This window comes from Alligator mississippiensis, chromosome 7 (genome assembly GCF_030867095.1).
Source record: "Alligator mississippiensis isolate rAllMis1 chromosome 7, rAllMis1, whole genome shotgun sequence".
Classification (NCBI taxonomy): Eukaryota; Metazoa; Chordata; order Crocodylia; family Alligatoridae; genus Alligator; species Alligator mississippiensis.
In genome coordinates this window covers 46,933,925-46,951,683 of record NC_081830.1, presented here as the reverse complement: position 1 = coordinate 46,951,683, position 17,759 = coordinate 46,933,925, and the positions used below count along the sequence as shown (strand labels likewise).

Here is a 17,759-nt window from a genome sequence, read left to right as displayed (position 1 = left end):
GCACTTAGGAGGCAACATGATAGGAGTCTTCAAATGCTTGAAGGGCTGTCATAAGGAAGTGGGAGAATACCTTTTCCCTCTTGCTGCAGAGAGTAGGAAGTGGACCAATGACTTGAAGTTACATCAAAGTAAGTTTAGATTGAATATCAGGAAAAACTTCTTCACAGTTGGAACAGTGAGACAGTGGAATAGCCTGCCCAGGGAAAGTGTGGACTCTTCATCACTGGAGGTGTTCAAGAAGAGGTTGGACAGCCACTCATCAGGGATGACATAGGCTTAGCTCTGCCTATGTTTTACTCTGATGGTTCTGGGCTTTGCTGATTGCCACGTGGGGCTGGGGTGGAATTCTATTTTTCTACCCTCCTTTCCTGCTACTTGTCTCAGGGTGTTTTTTAGCCTTTCTCAGAGGAATTGGGCATTGACTGCAGCCAAGGCTGGGTATTTTGACTGGTGTGTGGGCCAGTGCTCCTGCTGGGACTTAACTCCAAAGGTTTGTGGCTAGAGGGTCTTGCCCCTCTACTCAGAGTCAGACTGATCACCATATTTGGGGTCAGAAAGGCATTTTACCTGATGGTCATATGAGTATGGACTGTGAGGGATTGTGCCTTCCTCTTTTGTGGGGGGTGTGGCCTTTACCTGGGATCTCTTGAGCAAGATCTTGGAAAAGTTTATTAAAGAGGCCATCCTTAATGGACTGGCCAACGCCAAAATCCTGAGGGATAGCCAGCACGGGTTTGTTGCAGGTAGGTCTTGCTTGACCAATCTCATTTCCTTCTACGACCAGGTGACCTATCACCTGGACAAGGGAGAAGAGTTGATGCCATATATCTTGAGTTCAAAAAAGCCTTCGATCTGGTATCCCATGATCACCTCTTGGCAAAACTGGCCAATTGTGGCCTTGGGTCCACCATGATCTGCTGGCTGGGAAATTGGCTTCGTGGTCAGACCCAGAGGGTGGTCATTGATGGAAGTCAATTGTCATGGTGCCCTGTGACCAGTGGGGTCCCCCAAGGCTCTGTCCTTGGACCCATACTGTTCAATATCTTCATTAATAATGTAGACATTGGAGTCAGAAGCGGACCGGCCAAGTTCGCTGACGACACCAAACTCTGGGGTAAAGTATCCATGCCTGAGGACAGGAGGGCGATCCAGGCTGACCTGCACAGGCTCAGCAAATGGGCGGACAAGAACCTGATGGTGTGCAACACCGAAAAATGCAAGGTTCTCCACTTTGGGAGGAAAACCTTGCAGCATGCTTATAGGCTCAGCAGTGCTACACTGGCTAGTACTATGGAAGAAAGAGACTTGGGGGTTATCATTGACCACAAGATGAACATGAGCCTGCAATGTGATGCTGCGGCTAGTAAAGCGACCAAAACACTGGCTTTCATCCATAGATGCTTTTCAAGCAAATCCTAGGACATCATTCTCCCCATGTACTCGGCCTTGGTGAGGCCACAGCTGGAGTGCTGCGTCCAGTTTTAGGCCCCACAATTCAAAAAGGATGTGGAGAAGCTTGAGAGAGTCCAGAGAAGAGCCACGTGCATGATCAGGTGTCAGGAAAACAGACCTTACGATGGCAGGCTGAGAGCTATGAGGCTTTTTAGCCTGGAAAAACACAGGCTCAGGGATGATCTGATGGCCACCTATAAGTTTAGCAGGGGTGACCATCAGTATCTGGGGGAACGTTTGTTCACCAGAGCGCCCCAAGTGATGATGAGGTCGAACAGTTATAAACTACTGCAAGACCATTTCAGGCTGGACATAAAGAAGAATTTCTTTACTGTCCGAGCCCCCAAGGTCTAGAACAGCCTGCCACCGGAGGTGGTTCAAGCACCTACATTGAACACCTTCAAGAGTAAATTGGATGCTTATCTTGCTGGGATCCTATGACCCCAGATGACTTCCTGTCCCTGGGGCAGGGGGCTGGACTCGATGATCTTCTGAGGTCCCTTTCAGCCCTAATGTCTATGAAATCTATGAAATATATTAACAACCTTTTACAGAAGCTGGAAGTTGTCTGTCAAGGCTCCCCTGCTTTACTAGTGGCAGATTCGGATATTATATCTTACGTTGTGTCAGGGTAGATGGTAGTTTTACTAACAGGTTAGATTATTGATTTAAATAGGATGGTTTGGATAGGGATGATCCCGCCTGAGGCAGGTGGTTGGACTAGATGAATTATGGAGATCCCTTCCAGCCCTGCTTCTCTATGATTATATGATTCCCTGGTTTATATCTTCTCTTGCTGGTCCCAGAATTTACCTTGGGTGACTATTTTTAACTATATGGTACTCTCCATATTAATGTTACCTTCACATAGCATGTAAAACAGAAAGTAGGGTAGGGTGGCACCTCAGATGTCATTGCTTCGGAGAGGTATGAGCTTTTCTAAGTAACAACTTATTTCGTTGTTATGAATGAACCTTTCTTTAGGATTAGGTGCTATGAATGAACCTTTCTTACAGATCACTATTTATGTTGTAGCCATGCACACAAAATTGTGACCCAACACTGTACAAACTCAAGGTCCAGACATATAGCCAGCAGAATGGAAAGATCTTCCTGGCACAAATCACAGGAAGGTGCAAGTATGTTGCACTAAAAGTATATGAAGTGTGTTGGTAGCCCGCCTAGCTCCACATAAACATATTTAAATTGGATATTAAAGGGAAGGAATAACCAAAGCATTACATTAGGAAATTTCTGTGATGAGAATTTAGAAGTTAGTCAGCATTACTTTTTTTTTAAGGATTCTATATGCACCTCAGAGTTGGTTTGGAGGATTTGCTCTTTATATTTGCATGTACCTCGTAATGTTTCCCTTGGATTTTAGATTTTGGTGCTGGGTCTAGAATAAAAAAGACAAAGGAAAATACTGATGTTTTATTTCCTGGAAGGAGATCTTATCCTAAAGAATTCACCTTTAGATCTTAGGCTGCATGCCAGTTTTAATAAAAAAGGGACTATCGCATGAGGAAATGGAGCAGTCTTCTTCCATTTTTTTTCTTTTTCTTTCTCTCTTTCTTCCCTTCCTTACTCCTTTCTTTTTTTTTTTTTTTGTTTTTGAATAATCATTGCTTTGTTTCTTTTCAGCTTTAGAGTTCTTTATGCAGAGAAGACTGAATACTCCTCAGTAAGCCCCATCTACCTTGGACTTTTCCACGGTCATCTGGTGTCATGACCTGAAATTGGGGAATGAAGGGCACAGAATCACAGAATTAGGAATATATTAAAATACATAAGGTCTGTAGCAACTGGATATTTCAGGTATTAGGTGATGGGAAAATTAAATTCTTCCCCTTTAGGTTTATTGTAAGAAAATGGGCTTAGAATTTCAAAAGAATTCAGGGTCAGATCACCCACAGTTGGAGTTTATTTTTCCCAGTACACATCCTTTTTTGCTGGCCTCTTTTGAAAATCTGATCCTTAATATAAGTCATCTTCAAATGGCTACTGATTGACAGTCTGTACAATTTGATTAGTGAAATGTACAGGCTATAGTCATATATAGAGAGCTTCTCAAAAGAACTAATGAGATTTGGAAGCACAAGTCCCATTGAAAATCAATTAGCGGATACTCCTAAATTACTGAGATGCTTTTAAAAATTGCCTCCATAACTTGGACAAGTGTTCAGCCATAGAAGAAAATGGGATAAGAACTGGTTCAGCTGCTTTCCCTGCTGGCAAGCTCAACAAACATGCCAAGGAATGTGTGGAGAAACTGAACTTCATTCCCCAGAAGCAGCCTTTCCAGAATATAGTGAGAGGTATGTGCTGTTGGTGCTTCATTATTCATCCAAGAAAATTCACAAACACCAATATTCTAATTAGGTACTAGATTGTTTGTTTGCTTAAGGCACTATTATCCCTTCCTAAAATGCATGATTTGCAAGGTGGGTATGCTCTTCTGTTCTATTTTTAAAGTGCCACTTAGACTCTTAATCCTTCTTACTTTTATGTTTTTTGCCCTGTGACTTGCATTCTTGGCTACACAGTGGCCCAGCTTCAACTGGAAAAGTAGTGTGTGCTCTCAACACAGCATAGCCCCCATCATGGTAGTTAGGGAAATGTGATTTTGAATGCCATCAAGCTGAAGAAGCTGTCAAATCCAGGCCTCACACTTTCTACTTAAATTCCTATGCTTTCAAAGTTTCCATGCAGCATGGCTGGCACAGTAAACTATTCTGATTTTATGCAAAAAGAAATAAGGTAGTTATTTTTAAAGATATTTATAAATGTCTGTCAAACTTGCTGTCTCATTTTCATTTGCTATAGAGCTCTTTACTTATGTAAATTTCAGCAGATGTTAAGCACGTTTATGTTTCTCTGGAATATTAATACAACTCTGCTGCCTATAAACAGAAGAGGCTTCAAAAGAAAAATCAATATAGTATTTCAGTATGTGAGGTAAAAAAGAAAATGCCTTGCAGAACACATTCAATCTGGGAAGCGGAGCTGTCCTAGAGACCCATGGGTAATGTTATCATTAGCACTCCCCAAGGGTGTTTTGTGTACCATTTCAAAGCTAGACTTTCACTGAGCAGAAGTGACAAGGGACCAGAAGCCTGGGAAGGGAAAACCTCATTGCCAACTGAATCAGGGAAGGGAGAAAGAACAGTTAAGTCTGAAGCTGTAGAACAAAATCCAGCAATTTGCCTAGAATCCCAGTAAGGACTTATGTCCTACGGTATAATGTAAACACTTACTGGGGTTTACATGGTGCACAGACCTTCTTTCTGGGATAATTTACTCTTATCATGTCCTCAGCTGGGAAAAACGAATATCTGTTTTTGGCCAGGGTGTAAAAAAATAGAGGTAACTAGTGGAAACTGTTGGGTTCTCAACATTTGTGATGAGTTGACACATATGGGTAGGAAACTTTAGGGACTTGTTTTAGAAAATCTTTTCTATCCTCTAAAATTACAGTAGAAAGATTAGTGTTCAAAGGACTTTGCTGAAAATTCTACCTTCAATTTCTCTGTATCTGTTTTGTCCTTCTAAGCTGAGCATTGTGGCAAAGGCTATCTCTTCCTCGATGTGTGTATGGAGCCTAAGCCAACAAACCCATGCAAAATTATAATGATAATTTAAGCAATATAAACACAGTTTAACCCTCAGACTGAGAAAGACAGACTCAGGAGCACCAGAAGTGGTGAATTTTGATAGTAAAAAAACTCTGTGAGGATATCCAATATCTCTAGGGACTCGGTTAACAATTTAATCATTTGCCTGAGACAGTCAGTACCAAGTAACATTGTGCTCTTGTTCAGGGGTGGAGACAAAAATAACTGACATATAAGAGATTGTAAAGGCAAAAAAGTTCTAGAAAGAGGCAAGAAGATTCTATGGTACCTTGCAGATTTCACTCCATTGACCTGTACCATTTGAATTTACAGCACGAACTTTGAAGAGATATTCTGTACTTGGATCTAGATTATGTATCTCAAGGTTTTGATGCTTTATCCCACTTAGCTGTCCAGCTAGTTGTGTCTGGATAACATTATCAGTAGTAACAGCAATGACTTCATAGAACTCTACATCAAAGAAGTCCACATCTTCTGTAGGGCATGTCCAGTAAATCTATGAAGAAAAAATATCTATACTGTCCAACTGTATTTTCTTTATTTTCTCCCATTTTAATTTCTGTGCTTTTAGATACATTTTGATGCTTTCTGTTTGACATATTTTAATTATATTATGACTATATAAATGTGAAAACACACACAACATGTTATTAAATTATGTACATTATTTTTCCCAATATAGCATGTACTGAGATCAAAATAATACTAGTAGGAAACTTGTATTAGGTGATATACTAAATCCCTGAGCACACAGATTTGTCCAAGCATTTTTTTAAATAAACCCCCAAATTAAAATATTCCAAACAAAGTGGCCAAATGCTTCTATATACATATATAAAAGATTCAACACTGAGAAATTATGAGCAGTGCTATCAGGCTACAATATAGTCCCAACCCCCTATATTGCTAAAATTTAATCTCAAAATGTTTACATTGGACTGGCACTATAACTTCTGTATCCTATTGACTACAATCTGAACAATATTAAGTCCACTGTAATTTTTAGTATGTTGCCTCAAACTTTATAAGCATGAGTCATTCTTAACATTTTTTGATGATTTATATTGGAACTGAAATGGGGAGATAGTATATTTCTGTCTAAGACATGATCTAGTCTATACACAATTTTAAAAAGTATAAAGTCTTACTTTGGCAGATTTTGGGTAGGCAAGTGTTTGGTAGATAATGACTAGACCTGGAGCTGTCAACGATCCATCTTCAAACATTTCTGGACTATGAATAATACTGGGAGATGTTTCTTTACGTGAAATTTCAGATGTATCCCAACATGCAAACATTTTATTACTCTGTTTAGGATGAAGAGGAGGTGTGGATTTTGGTCTTCCATACATTTCTTTTTTCAGTACATTTGGGTCATACAGCGATGTTAAAGATGGACTTTGAAGTGCTATTTTTGGCTTCGATAAATGAGTACTGGAAACACGCTTTGGAACAATTATGCCCGAATTACAGGGGTAGGGATATTTGTTTACTTTATCATCTGATTGCTTTATCCTAACGGAGGTTGGGAAAATTCCATTCAAGTTGGTTGAAAGCTCTTCAAAGTTCAGTTTAAGATTCTGAATGGGATCTTCTCTAAGGCATGGGTTAGGCTGGTAAATGTTAGTGATTGCATCTTCTATTTCATTTACCAAAGAATTTGAAGATTGAAGAAATGCAATTTGATTCTCTTCCTTCAAAGCTTCCTTAGAATACTGAAGAAGGCTGTCCATGTAAGCAAGTTTTTTGGAAGCATGCTCCATATATTCTGTAATTCCTCTCTGTTTTTTAAATTCAAGGTTCTCAAGCAATTCCATCATCTCTTTCTCTCTCTCATGGAGTATGCTTCGTAATCTTAAGAATCCATTCCTGATCTCTTTCCTTTTAGTGTCCTTGTAGGATTTAAAGTTGTTTTTTAACACAAAGGTTTCCAATAAGTCATTATCAACCCCATACCGGACTGTAAAATAAAATAAAAATAAAAATTAAACTGAATTAGGTCATTAACTTCAGCAATGAAATATAGTGATCAGCAAGAGTTGGTCTAGCACATGGGGACTTCACAGTTGATAAAAAAAAAAATGGAACACAGAATGGAAATGCTGATGTTCTACTCTAGGTTATTCCATTCTAGGATCCCTTGGGAAATTGTTTGGGCCAATACTTTCAAAGCGAAGCACAGAAAGTTAACCGCATTGGCCTCATATTAGCCATAGTAATAAAAAAAACCCATAATAGTCCACGTTTCATATTGAAAATGATGGGGTTTTTTAGATATCTAAATGTGGTGTTAGATTAATATGTTTATACATTTGAGGCTAAATTTTTAAACTTATCCTATCAGTGATTCAGCTTACCTTCTTGTAAAAGGCGTGTGATGTTGTTTATCTACCTCACAATGGATATTTTGAAGCTTAGCTTATTAATGGTCTTGAAGCTCAGTATTAATGGGGGAGTTGCAGTATTAATGGGGGAGTTATTAAGTTAATATAAGGTAGTACTAAAATAATAGGAAATAACAATGAGTGTTTGAGTTTCTTCTGTTGTGCATATTTTATTGAATTCTATTCTTGAGCTGTTTCCAATGTTTTGTTGTAAGAATGTAGTAGCTATGTACCTCATGTTGAATTTTGAAGAAGTTACCTGGTTAAGGCGGCAATAAATATAAATTATAAAATGATGCAGATAAGTCTGGAGGATCCTTCTGAGTTAAGACGTAGTGATGCGAAAAATTATATGGGGCAGACTTACCATATTGGGTCTGAGGTTGGCAAAAGGAAAGGGTGTATAGAATTATAGACAGGGAAAATAAAGAGTGGTATCTGCTGGAAATCTAGAGAGATGATCGAGGGAACTGTGGGAAGGCACATAGAGAGTATGCTAATTAGTCAACTCTGCAGTAAAACACACATGTAGATGCACTCTTTCTGTCCAAAATTGCACCCCTTTTACAGTACAAACATTGGACTTTCTAGAAATTGTGACTTACTTTTTTAGTGACCTAGTTCATTAGGGTGTCAAGGTTAAGCTATAGTTTCAGTTTCTACTTAGTTTGGGCCATTACTGCTTCTGTTTTCTTTACAGCATGGATAATAAGTACCCTCTTCCTTTTCAAGTAGTCAAATTCATTAACAAATTTAGGTTAATGATTTTTTTCTCATGCTTGGAACATAAATGCTTGCCTGCAGCTCTCCCAACTAAAAACATCAGTCTACTTTCTTGCTCCTAGATATTGTTAGTTCAATGGCCCTTGGTTGCCCTGTGCTACCCATTATTCACACTTGCCTTCCTGACTCACATTTCCCACCCAAACTTAATGTGCCCCATTTTGAGCACTTGCCAAAAATGTATGCAAAGAGCTAAACATCTAAAAGAAGATTATAAAATTCCATTTCCTATTCAATTGCTCAATTACTATGGAGACTAACACAGTACAGGAAGCTGAATATAATATTTAAGTGAGATTATGTCAACATATGATCACAGAAAAGGTCAAGAAACTAGGGAATGGCCTTGATTCAGAACTAAGCAGAGCTATCTCACTGTGAGACCTCAGAGACCTCATTCAGCATAGATAAAAAAAATGGGCTAAAAGAAAATGAAAAGCAGAACTCCCTGGTAGAGAAAAGGAGCATCTCTGAATTTCCCGTTGAAGACTGTTTATCGTATCATTCTGCAGGAGGAAGTAGTCTTTACTCTTGAAAGAATTAATTGAATTTTGGTCTCTGGATCCTACAGATTCTCATGCAGGCCTTTTTCCTTCAGAGGGCTTTTTGTTGGGTCCTGTGTTGTGATGCCACACAGCTGAAAATGGACCCTTTTTACCTCTCCCCATGACCATCCACCAGCTTTTTATTCCTTCTGACTTCAGGAGAATGGAGAACAGTTGGGCACTGGAAATCATATTTGAGTGTCTCTCTACCATTTATATGATATGCAGCAAAATATTCAATAAGTGTAAATAAGTGGAAAAGAAAAATAGGAACCTTTTTTAAATTTTGCAATAGCATTGAAGAGGGCACCAGCCTCCCTTGAGCATGCCACTATCAAGGGCAATGTCTCATGGTCACTGTGCAGTGAGTTCTTGCAGTAGTCACAGATTAGCTCATGGTCATCTACACAGTATTCAGAGATAGGTGAACTGGAATGTACTAAACAGTTTGACTGTTCTTGATCTTCTTGATAGGCTTTGGTAAAAATGTGCTCTTGAGCAGAATCATCTCTATGATATAAACTGAGACATTCTTTACAAAAATTCATTTGACATGTCAGACATCTTTTGGATGCCTTTCTTTTCTTCTCTTTGCAAGCTTGACAATAAATTGATGTCTGAGTTCTGTCAAATCTCCACCTGATAAGGCCATGTTTCTGCATATATCTCTTAGCCAGTTTGGCTCTCAGTAAATTCTTCTTCAGCTGAATTTTATTAGAATAGGGAAGGCAATGTGCTTTGTTACACACTGGGCATATGAGAATGAAAAAGTTCTCAGACACTTCAGCCTTGGCCCTCCTTTTACCTATGCAATCCCCACAAACACAATGTTTACAGGGAAGCATAAATGGGTGGAGGTACAGTTGTTTACACGCTGGACAGGTGAGTTGATCACGAAAACTATGCCCTGAGACATCCTTGTCCAGTGTAATGACAGATGTATCACTTGTAGTTCCAGGGCCTGGTAAAGACAGCCTTGAACTGAAAAAGAAAGAAACAAGATCTTCTCAGCTTCCAAATGTTCATTAAGAAACAGGCTGTAATATATATATATAGCTTTGCATTATTTACTGAAGATATCTTACACTTTAAATATGGGTATGATCCTCTATTCCCCCAGTGAATACTTATGAATAAGCTTTTTGACTGTCTCTACTTAGCCAATACGTATGAAACTATCCATTTCAGTTCCAGCATTTATATTGCAAGCATTACACAAACTAACACAAACAAACATCTGCATTTTGTTTTCTTATTCCTTATTTATAACCTGTGTATTTCGTTACATTTTTATAAAGATATGATACAAATAGATAGACAGGAAACAGAATATGCAATAAGCAGATAGTTCATTGGGAATGAGCAGAATAATGGATTTCTGGGAGGTTTGGATAGCAAGCAGGAGGAAAAAACCTAAAGAATATTTTTTCCCTCATTTTGGGATTTCCCAGCATTTTGGGATTATTTTTGCTTTAAAATGGGAAAACCTGAAATGTTTTGATTTAAATTGAAATGTTTTGCATGATTTTTTTTCTTTCAACCTGAAATGAATTGGTTTGTATCATTTTCAGGATATCCTAGTTGTTTTTTTTTAAATACTCCATTTTATTATTACTATTGTTGTCAGTTTTTAAATGAAGAATGTTTTGCTGAAAGTAAAAGTCAGAATGTTTCATTCTGAAAGTATTAAATTGAGAGTTATTTCTTAAAATACATGCTTTAATTAAAAAATATCAAAACTTTTTTTTAACATTTTCAACTTTTTTTATTAATTATAGGTTTGGTCTGTCTGGAATTGCATTTGTCAGTAAACTTACTATACAGTGGAGAAGAAAAGAAAACCCCTTGCCTATCTTCCATCTCCTGATTTTCATGCACAGCTTTCTTTTTATTTAGGAGGGTGGTAAGAATTGGCCTTCCAATGTGACCCTGGGTACTGGTTCTAGATTTTTAGGGTTAAGACTATCAAAAGTTGCTTGTAAGTTTTCTTGCACTTGAGATACACAGCTTGGAATGCCACAAAGTTACCCAGTTTTCAGAAATGTTGACCATTTATAGTTTGAAAGTCAAGGCTATTTTAATATGTCTCCAGTCAGGTACACAAAAATCACTATTCATTTTCAAAACTGTGACCAACTGTCTCCATAAGCTATTCTTAAAACTGCGTAAAAAACATCATGCACAACTAACAGACACAATCCCCAAACTGCCTCACTTGCCACAGGTAAAGCTCGGGGACAAAGGGCACTGTCAGTATCCTGCCACAACAAGCACAGGAAGTAATTGTTAAACACAAGACGGATCCAAGGAAGAGGGCCTATGGTCCCTGCTATAGAAAGAGGTATGGAGGGAGGTAACCCCCATCCACTCCACATACATGCAGTGCCCATGCTGAGCTGTATGGTAAAATTCCTTTCTGATCTCAAATGTGGTGATTAGTCTGACCCTGGGTTGAGGAGTAAGACATTCTCACTATGAACCTCCAGGATTTTTAGTCCCAGAAAAAAGCACTGACACAGTCATGTATCCCTCCATGTTTGAGCAATCCTCCTCCATCCTCAGCCTGCCTTAGTCAGTAGTTATGTCTCCATTTTAATATATGCTCTTCAGATGAATCTCTAAAATTAGTAATACTTTTTTTGTAATATTATTTCTTCTTCCAATTCTCTTCAGAGCACTTTTTAAAAAATATATTTGGTTTTCTTCCTCTTTCTCTTCCCCCTAACTATAATCCTTTCCCTCATTTACAATTGATTAGCACTTTACTCTCTTTAGTAGTCTACTTTGTTGTTTTCTTGGAATACTCCACACTTTTTCCTTTCCTCTTTCTTGGTTTGGCTCAGTCTGGCATTATCACTATTTCCAGCCATGTCTAACACCTTGAGAAAAAGGTGCCCAAAATTTTGCCCCTAAATTCCACAGAGCTAATAGACCATAATATAAATTTAAAAAGAAGGAATTTCAAAAACAGGCTTTGGTTTCACTTACTGATTTCTCCTTGGGATTCTTGGATGGTATGGTGAATGGGCAACATTTCTGCAGCATGTGCTTTCATAACACTGACAAACGGTATTCTCATCGGTGGCACAGCAGCAACACTTACAGTCTTCATCAGTTGAGAAAGAGCAGCAGCACCAAATACAATTTGGGTTCTCTGAACATGTGCAATGGCAACACTGGCAAGATCGATCTTCATGGTAAGCGCAGGGAAAACAGTTGCAATTCCGCTCTTCAGTAAATAAAAAACGCCAACATAAGCAGCATTCTTCTTCTTTTGTTAAGATCGGCGGACAGCAATGGCAGCCTGGACAACATGGCCAAAATAAGCAACATAAGCATAAAGTCCTGGCCATCACCCTGTAAGACACTTAGAAGACCACTTGCCAAGCCTTTCAGCGTGTCCTCACTTTATGTTACACAGCAGCACTCCCCTCTTCAAAGCTTTGTGCTTTGGAGGAGAGGTGGATTTTTTTTCTCTGGTTAGAGACTAATAGTGACATCACAAAGAGATTCCAAATAAGGGCATGAACATGGCCATATTTGCACATGTACATTACTCACTTGATTATCTTTTTATATCACAGTTGCTAAGCATTGCCTTTCAGGTTTCTTCCACTGGCACTAAACACTAGTATATCTAAGCTGGCAAATTCACGTATTGCCCCAACAGCCAATGCAAGTTATGTAGAATTCTGGAACATGTTGAAAATTTGGAAGCAGCGTGAAATAAAATGAATTTGATATAAAAATAAGTAACAATTAATATTTCACTGGTTGTTCAAGTTCATATTTAATATGTGCAAAATATTACATATTCAAATCACATGCCCCAGAATTTCTTGTGTGCCAAAGAATCCCTGGGGTTTTGATGAAAATTTTAATTCCACCTTACCACAGAGAGAACATAGAGACTTTTCGCTTGCTTCCTTCGTGGTGGGAGAAAGACATTTTATGGAGTCTTCTCTTTCTCAGGGCAGGTGACCTGTTGATACACCCTAAGAAACAAAGCAGTGTTGGTTTCTACTTTTCTACCTCACCTACTTCCAGATTCTCCCTGTCCTTTTCAGTCAGTGATTAAATAGCTTCAAAAGGAATACATGATAAAAGAAATGCTATCTGCTTTTGCAGAGGAGACACTTTCAGCATTTATCCATTTGTATGATCCCCATTTATTTCAAGAGCTCATTCAATGCCTTATTTTGAAATTTGTTTTCTATTGGCCTAGATCCAAGAATAATACCACAACTTACTTTCCGCCGTGTCACATGTATGTGGCAGGAGGTGCATCAGATCCCATTTTGCTATGTTGCCAGTGGAGGAGGAGCCTGAACCAGAGCTCCCCTTGCCTCAGCAAGTAGCAAGCATGGCTTCAACACATCATGTACATGGTGCACTTCCAGGCTGGGAGCCCCAATCAGCTGAGGTGCCTCCCAGTGTCTGGAGCATACAAGAGTCTTGACAGGCTCCCATGTGCACTAGAGGCTGGCCAGTGGCCACACATGCAATTAAAGGCATAAAAAGAACCACCCATAAAATTATTACACATATTTTATGTAATCATTTTGTGGCTTGTTCCTGATTTTATCATGCTATTAATTTATTGAACGTGTGGCTAGGTCACTACTTAAGACATGATTAACCAGTTAATCATGTCTTGCATGTAAAATCTCTCCAGGGCCTCAGTAATAGTATGTATCTACATTTTCCTTGGCCAGCTTCTTTTTCTCCTTGTATTCACTTCTCCTTTAAGTATTCTATTGGCCAAAGCAGGATGTCTTATAATGTGGTCAAACCAAAATTTTATATTTTCCAACATCAGCTGTAATATCAGTTCTCAGCTATGAGCTGAATACCTGAATCAGCTCAACTATGAGCTGACACTATAAGCTGAGTATCTTTAAGAGCCATCTACAGCACTTTGTTTCAAATGCTTGCATGCACGTTTCTATAGCTACATTTCAGGTGCAACTTTAGACACCAAAGCTTAAAATATAGATTCTCCAAAATACTGCTCAGCTGCTTTCTAACTTTTGAGTTGCCTACAATGTGAAAGTACCTATATTTCTGGTACTGAAGCTTCCTAGAAGCCTAAAAGTCTTCTTCTGGGCATGCCCAAGAACACCTCAGGCTTGACAATAACAAGTGGCTCAGTCAGCACCTATCTTAGGCATAAATCAGCATTCATGAACTACAAGTTCCTTTGCTTCTCTCACTAGTAGTCATTCTCAGAGTACACCTTTTGTATCAGACTTCTCCAAACTAGCCATGGAGTCACTGATATGGCCCCTCTATGAAAATTACTGTGCTAGAAGAGCAGGAAAGAAAGTGAGTATGATACCTCTGCCTACTAGTTAGGATACTCAGCAGGGAAAATTATGTTCTATTGAATATTTAGCATAAAATAGGTAAGTCAGGGGCTCACAGGACAAAGGAAAACCTTGGGTTCAAGTTTTTACCTTACTGAATATTTCACTATATTATGCTAAATATTTAGTAGAGCAGGGGCTAGAACCCTGCTCTCTCCTTCTCTCTGAGAATGATCTATGTGACTGTAGTCATTTTCCATCTCTTTTCCTAGTGCATGATATAATGGAAAGTGGAATAATTTCAACAGGACTGTACCAGAGCACCTCACTCCCAGCCATCCCAAAGTGCCAAAGAGGTTGTTAATTAGATTATTATTTTGGGAGGATTAAATCCTCTCAGGTAGACTGTCCATTGATGCTGATATTTGTTGAGGGATTTGACCAGGATAGATTAACCTGTACTGATGCAGCTATATTCCTTCTGGTTCCCATGGTAGACTAGCTGCCACTATACAGCATTGCACTGCAGCGTGATGAAGGAGATCAGTGCTTATGATCCCCATACCTCAGAAGTGGGATCCACATTTTCCAAAGAGATAAGCCATGTACCTTTTTGAAAGAGGCAGGTTTGTGAGGCGGGGAGAACAGGAAAATATTTTAAACTGATTATATGTGAAGCTGTGTGATAGTCACATATCTTCCTAGTCAGTAATTACTGCAAAAGCATCCCTGTAGAGCCAAGCACTGCCAAGCTTTCATAAGACAATGGGTTTCTCTTGAACAATGTCTTGCACTCTCTCCTCTAAGGACTGACCAAAGGAATTATCTGAAAGTGATATAACAGGGTTGCACTGGCGCCAACCCTCTCTCATGGTAGTCTCCAACAGTTTAGGCATAGAGTTTTTTTAACTTCACTGAGATTACATCAATGCAATGTGATACAGCATTTTTCACAGATTCTGTGCTCATTGGTTTGTATTAGCCCACTTCAGACATTTATAAATCTTTATCTTCTCAAATTTAAACTATACTGTTTACTTACCTTAGGGAGTGGAAAGGAAAACATAAGGGAAAAAGTTAACTTAAAACATTAAAATTGTATTGGTGCCTCACTTGAAAGCCTCTAAGCATCACACACTAACAGACTGATACACTGATTACTACAAAACTATTGACACCAGTTACCACGCAGTTGCATTTAGGGTTGAGTACTTTATTCCTCAACTCAAAACTGAAAATAAGAGTGACCACTGTATGGTAGCTGTTGGTGAGTGTTGGCTTTTAATGGTGATCACTGTACTTACTGTAGGTAATTAAGAGTTTCTTTAAAATGCAAAATATTCATTAGCTTGGGTTAATCGGTTAATGCCTAATTTGGGAATTATTAAGGCACGCATCTTGGCATACTTTATTGTAACAGCTCCTTTGTAGCCATTAGAGCCTATATGCACAAAACCTACTCTAGTTAGAGAATTTTTAATTCCCTGATCCATAGCCCAATAGACCATAATGGCTCAGTCATTATAGGCGGCCATTTACATGATGGACCATAATAGAGCCTTTGGAATGGTTATGGGCTATTGTGTCAATGAAGTAGAAGTACTACGTCTGTGTATGAAAAATCTTTCTAGAATATTTGAGCAAAATAATTTATTGCAAATACTCAGACCTTTAGTAGCTGTGGGTTTTTACATTTTATTTCCCCAGGTTCCTTTGATGGCTAAGCTTTCTTTTCTCTTCTTTGTGCATATTTAATTTAGAAAATTAAAACACTTTTGAATTCCATGAGCATGAAAGCATATCTTGTAATACTAATGCTTGCTGCTTTTTTCAGTCTTATAATTCAGATATTCCTAAATAGATATTTTAAAAAAGAAGGGAAAAAAAAGCAGCTACTCATCTTACGTGTCAAGTTTCAGATCAAAGCAAAATCTTGATATGACAAGATTTGATTGCTGCAACCAACTCCTGGATATTTATTTCCCCGCTTTCTAGCCATCTTTCATGCCTGTCATTCTGACCAAGATTCCCCATTCTTTGATTCTCTGTAATACATTCTCCTTCTCTGCTGCATTATTTCTCTTGTCTTTGTCTTCGGATATATTTTTCACTGTTTATCTTCATCATCTTTTATTGTTCTACATTGTGATATGCCAGTGATGATACCTTTTCTGTTACCCTGTTTATATGCTGCTTCTCCAATCTTCTTTCATTTTCTTGTTTCTTATACTCTGTGTATAGACTACACTGCCTTAAGACCTTTGCTTTGATATGCAGCAGGTTTAGAGACTGACCCATTCTTTTTTATCCACGTTTGTTCACCATTAGCAGATACTAAAACATCTAATCGCTCCTTTTGCCAGAGCAAAAATTACAGTTTTTCAGCAACATGGTTTGGCCAAGAGGCCACTTAATGATGAAAGTGCACAGCAGTTAAACTATGATTTTGTTGGTTTCCCCAATTCATGGGCTTTACCCTGCAAAGTTCCCATAGCTCCCATTGGCTTCACAGAGGCACATTCATGCTAGAGCCCTCACGTGCTTTTTGTACTCCTTTGATGTACTCCTTTGTACTCCAGAGATGGGCAGATGAGAATAGGATGGAATTCAATGCAGACAAGTGCAGGGTACTTCATCTAAAGAGAAGGAACCAGCAGCATACCTATAGGCTGGGAAACATCCTTCTCATCAGCACAGAGGTGGAAAGGGACCTTGGAGTCATTGTTGACTCCAGGTTGAACATGAGCCGCCAAAGTGAGGAAGTTGTCAGTAAGGCTAGCCGTACCTTGTCATGCATCCACAGATGAATCACAAGCAGGTCCAGGGAGGTGAGCCTCCCCCTCTATGCAGCATTGGTCAGGCCGCAGTTGGAGTACTGTGTCCAGTTTTGGGTGCCGCACTTCAAGAGAGATGTGGCTAACATTGAGAGGGTCCAGAGAGGGCCACTTGCATGATTAGACATCAGGACGTATTACTTTACAGTTAGGGCGGCTAGGACCTGGAACCAACTTCCAAGGGAAGTGGTGCTCACTCCTACCTTGGGGGTCTTTAAGAGGAGGCTGGATAGACACCTGACTGGGGTCATATGACCCCAGCATCTATTCCTGCCCAAGGCAGAGGGTCAGACTTGATGATCTGTTGGATGATCCCTTCCAACCCTAGCTACTCTGATACTGTGTTGGATCCCCAGTTCTCAAGCAAAATTAGCATGGAAGAACAATAAAAAGGTTGAGGTATTAAGTCCTGCAAGAATACAATTTCAATTTAACTTAGATGACTTAGGAAAGACTATTTTTACTGAACCTTTATTAGTATTAATTCATTGAATTCAACTCAACTTTTTAGCTGACAGCTTATCCTATTCATTTCCTTTTTTAAAAGTCTGTCTGTCTCCCTTCCTTCCTTCCTTCCTTCCACTTTGGATGCTTTGGCCCAGGCTCGCTTGGAGCTACATGGGGTGATCCTGAGCGTAAGACTCCCTGGCTTCCTATCTCTTTTCTTTTCTGACTCCCACCTGTCTAAAGGTCTCTTGCTTCTGTTTATCTCCCTTTCTGATTCTATTCTTGCATTTTCACAGTGTTTTTTCTCTTTTTTTCTGTTCTCTGTCCCCTCCCCCTTTACTTCCGGTTTCTTTGGTTGTAAGTTGCAACATTA

General features: G+C 39.0%; 1 protein-coding gene across 1 annotated transcript; it reads right to left on the bottom strand.

Moving 5' to 3' along the window:
• Positions 1-2,890: 2,890 nt before the first annotated feature.
• On the bottom strand, positions 2,891-12,264 carry TRIM42 (tripartite motif containing 42). The gene is made up of 5 exons (XM_019491646.2): positions 11,788-12,264; positions 9,074-9,780; positions 6,236-7,047; positions 5,356-5,583; positions 2,891-3,185 (listed from the first exon to the last, which is right to left on the bottom strand). The coding sequence occupies exons 1-5, from the start codon at positions 12,150-12,152 to the stop codon at positions 3,099-3,101; spliced, it is 2,199 nt and encodes a 732-aa protein (XP_019347191.1). The 5' UTR covers positions 12,153-12,264; the 3' UTR covers positions 2,891-3,098.
• Positions 12,265-17,759: the final 5,495 nt, after the last annotated feature.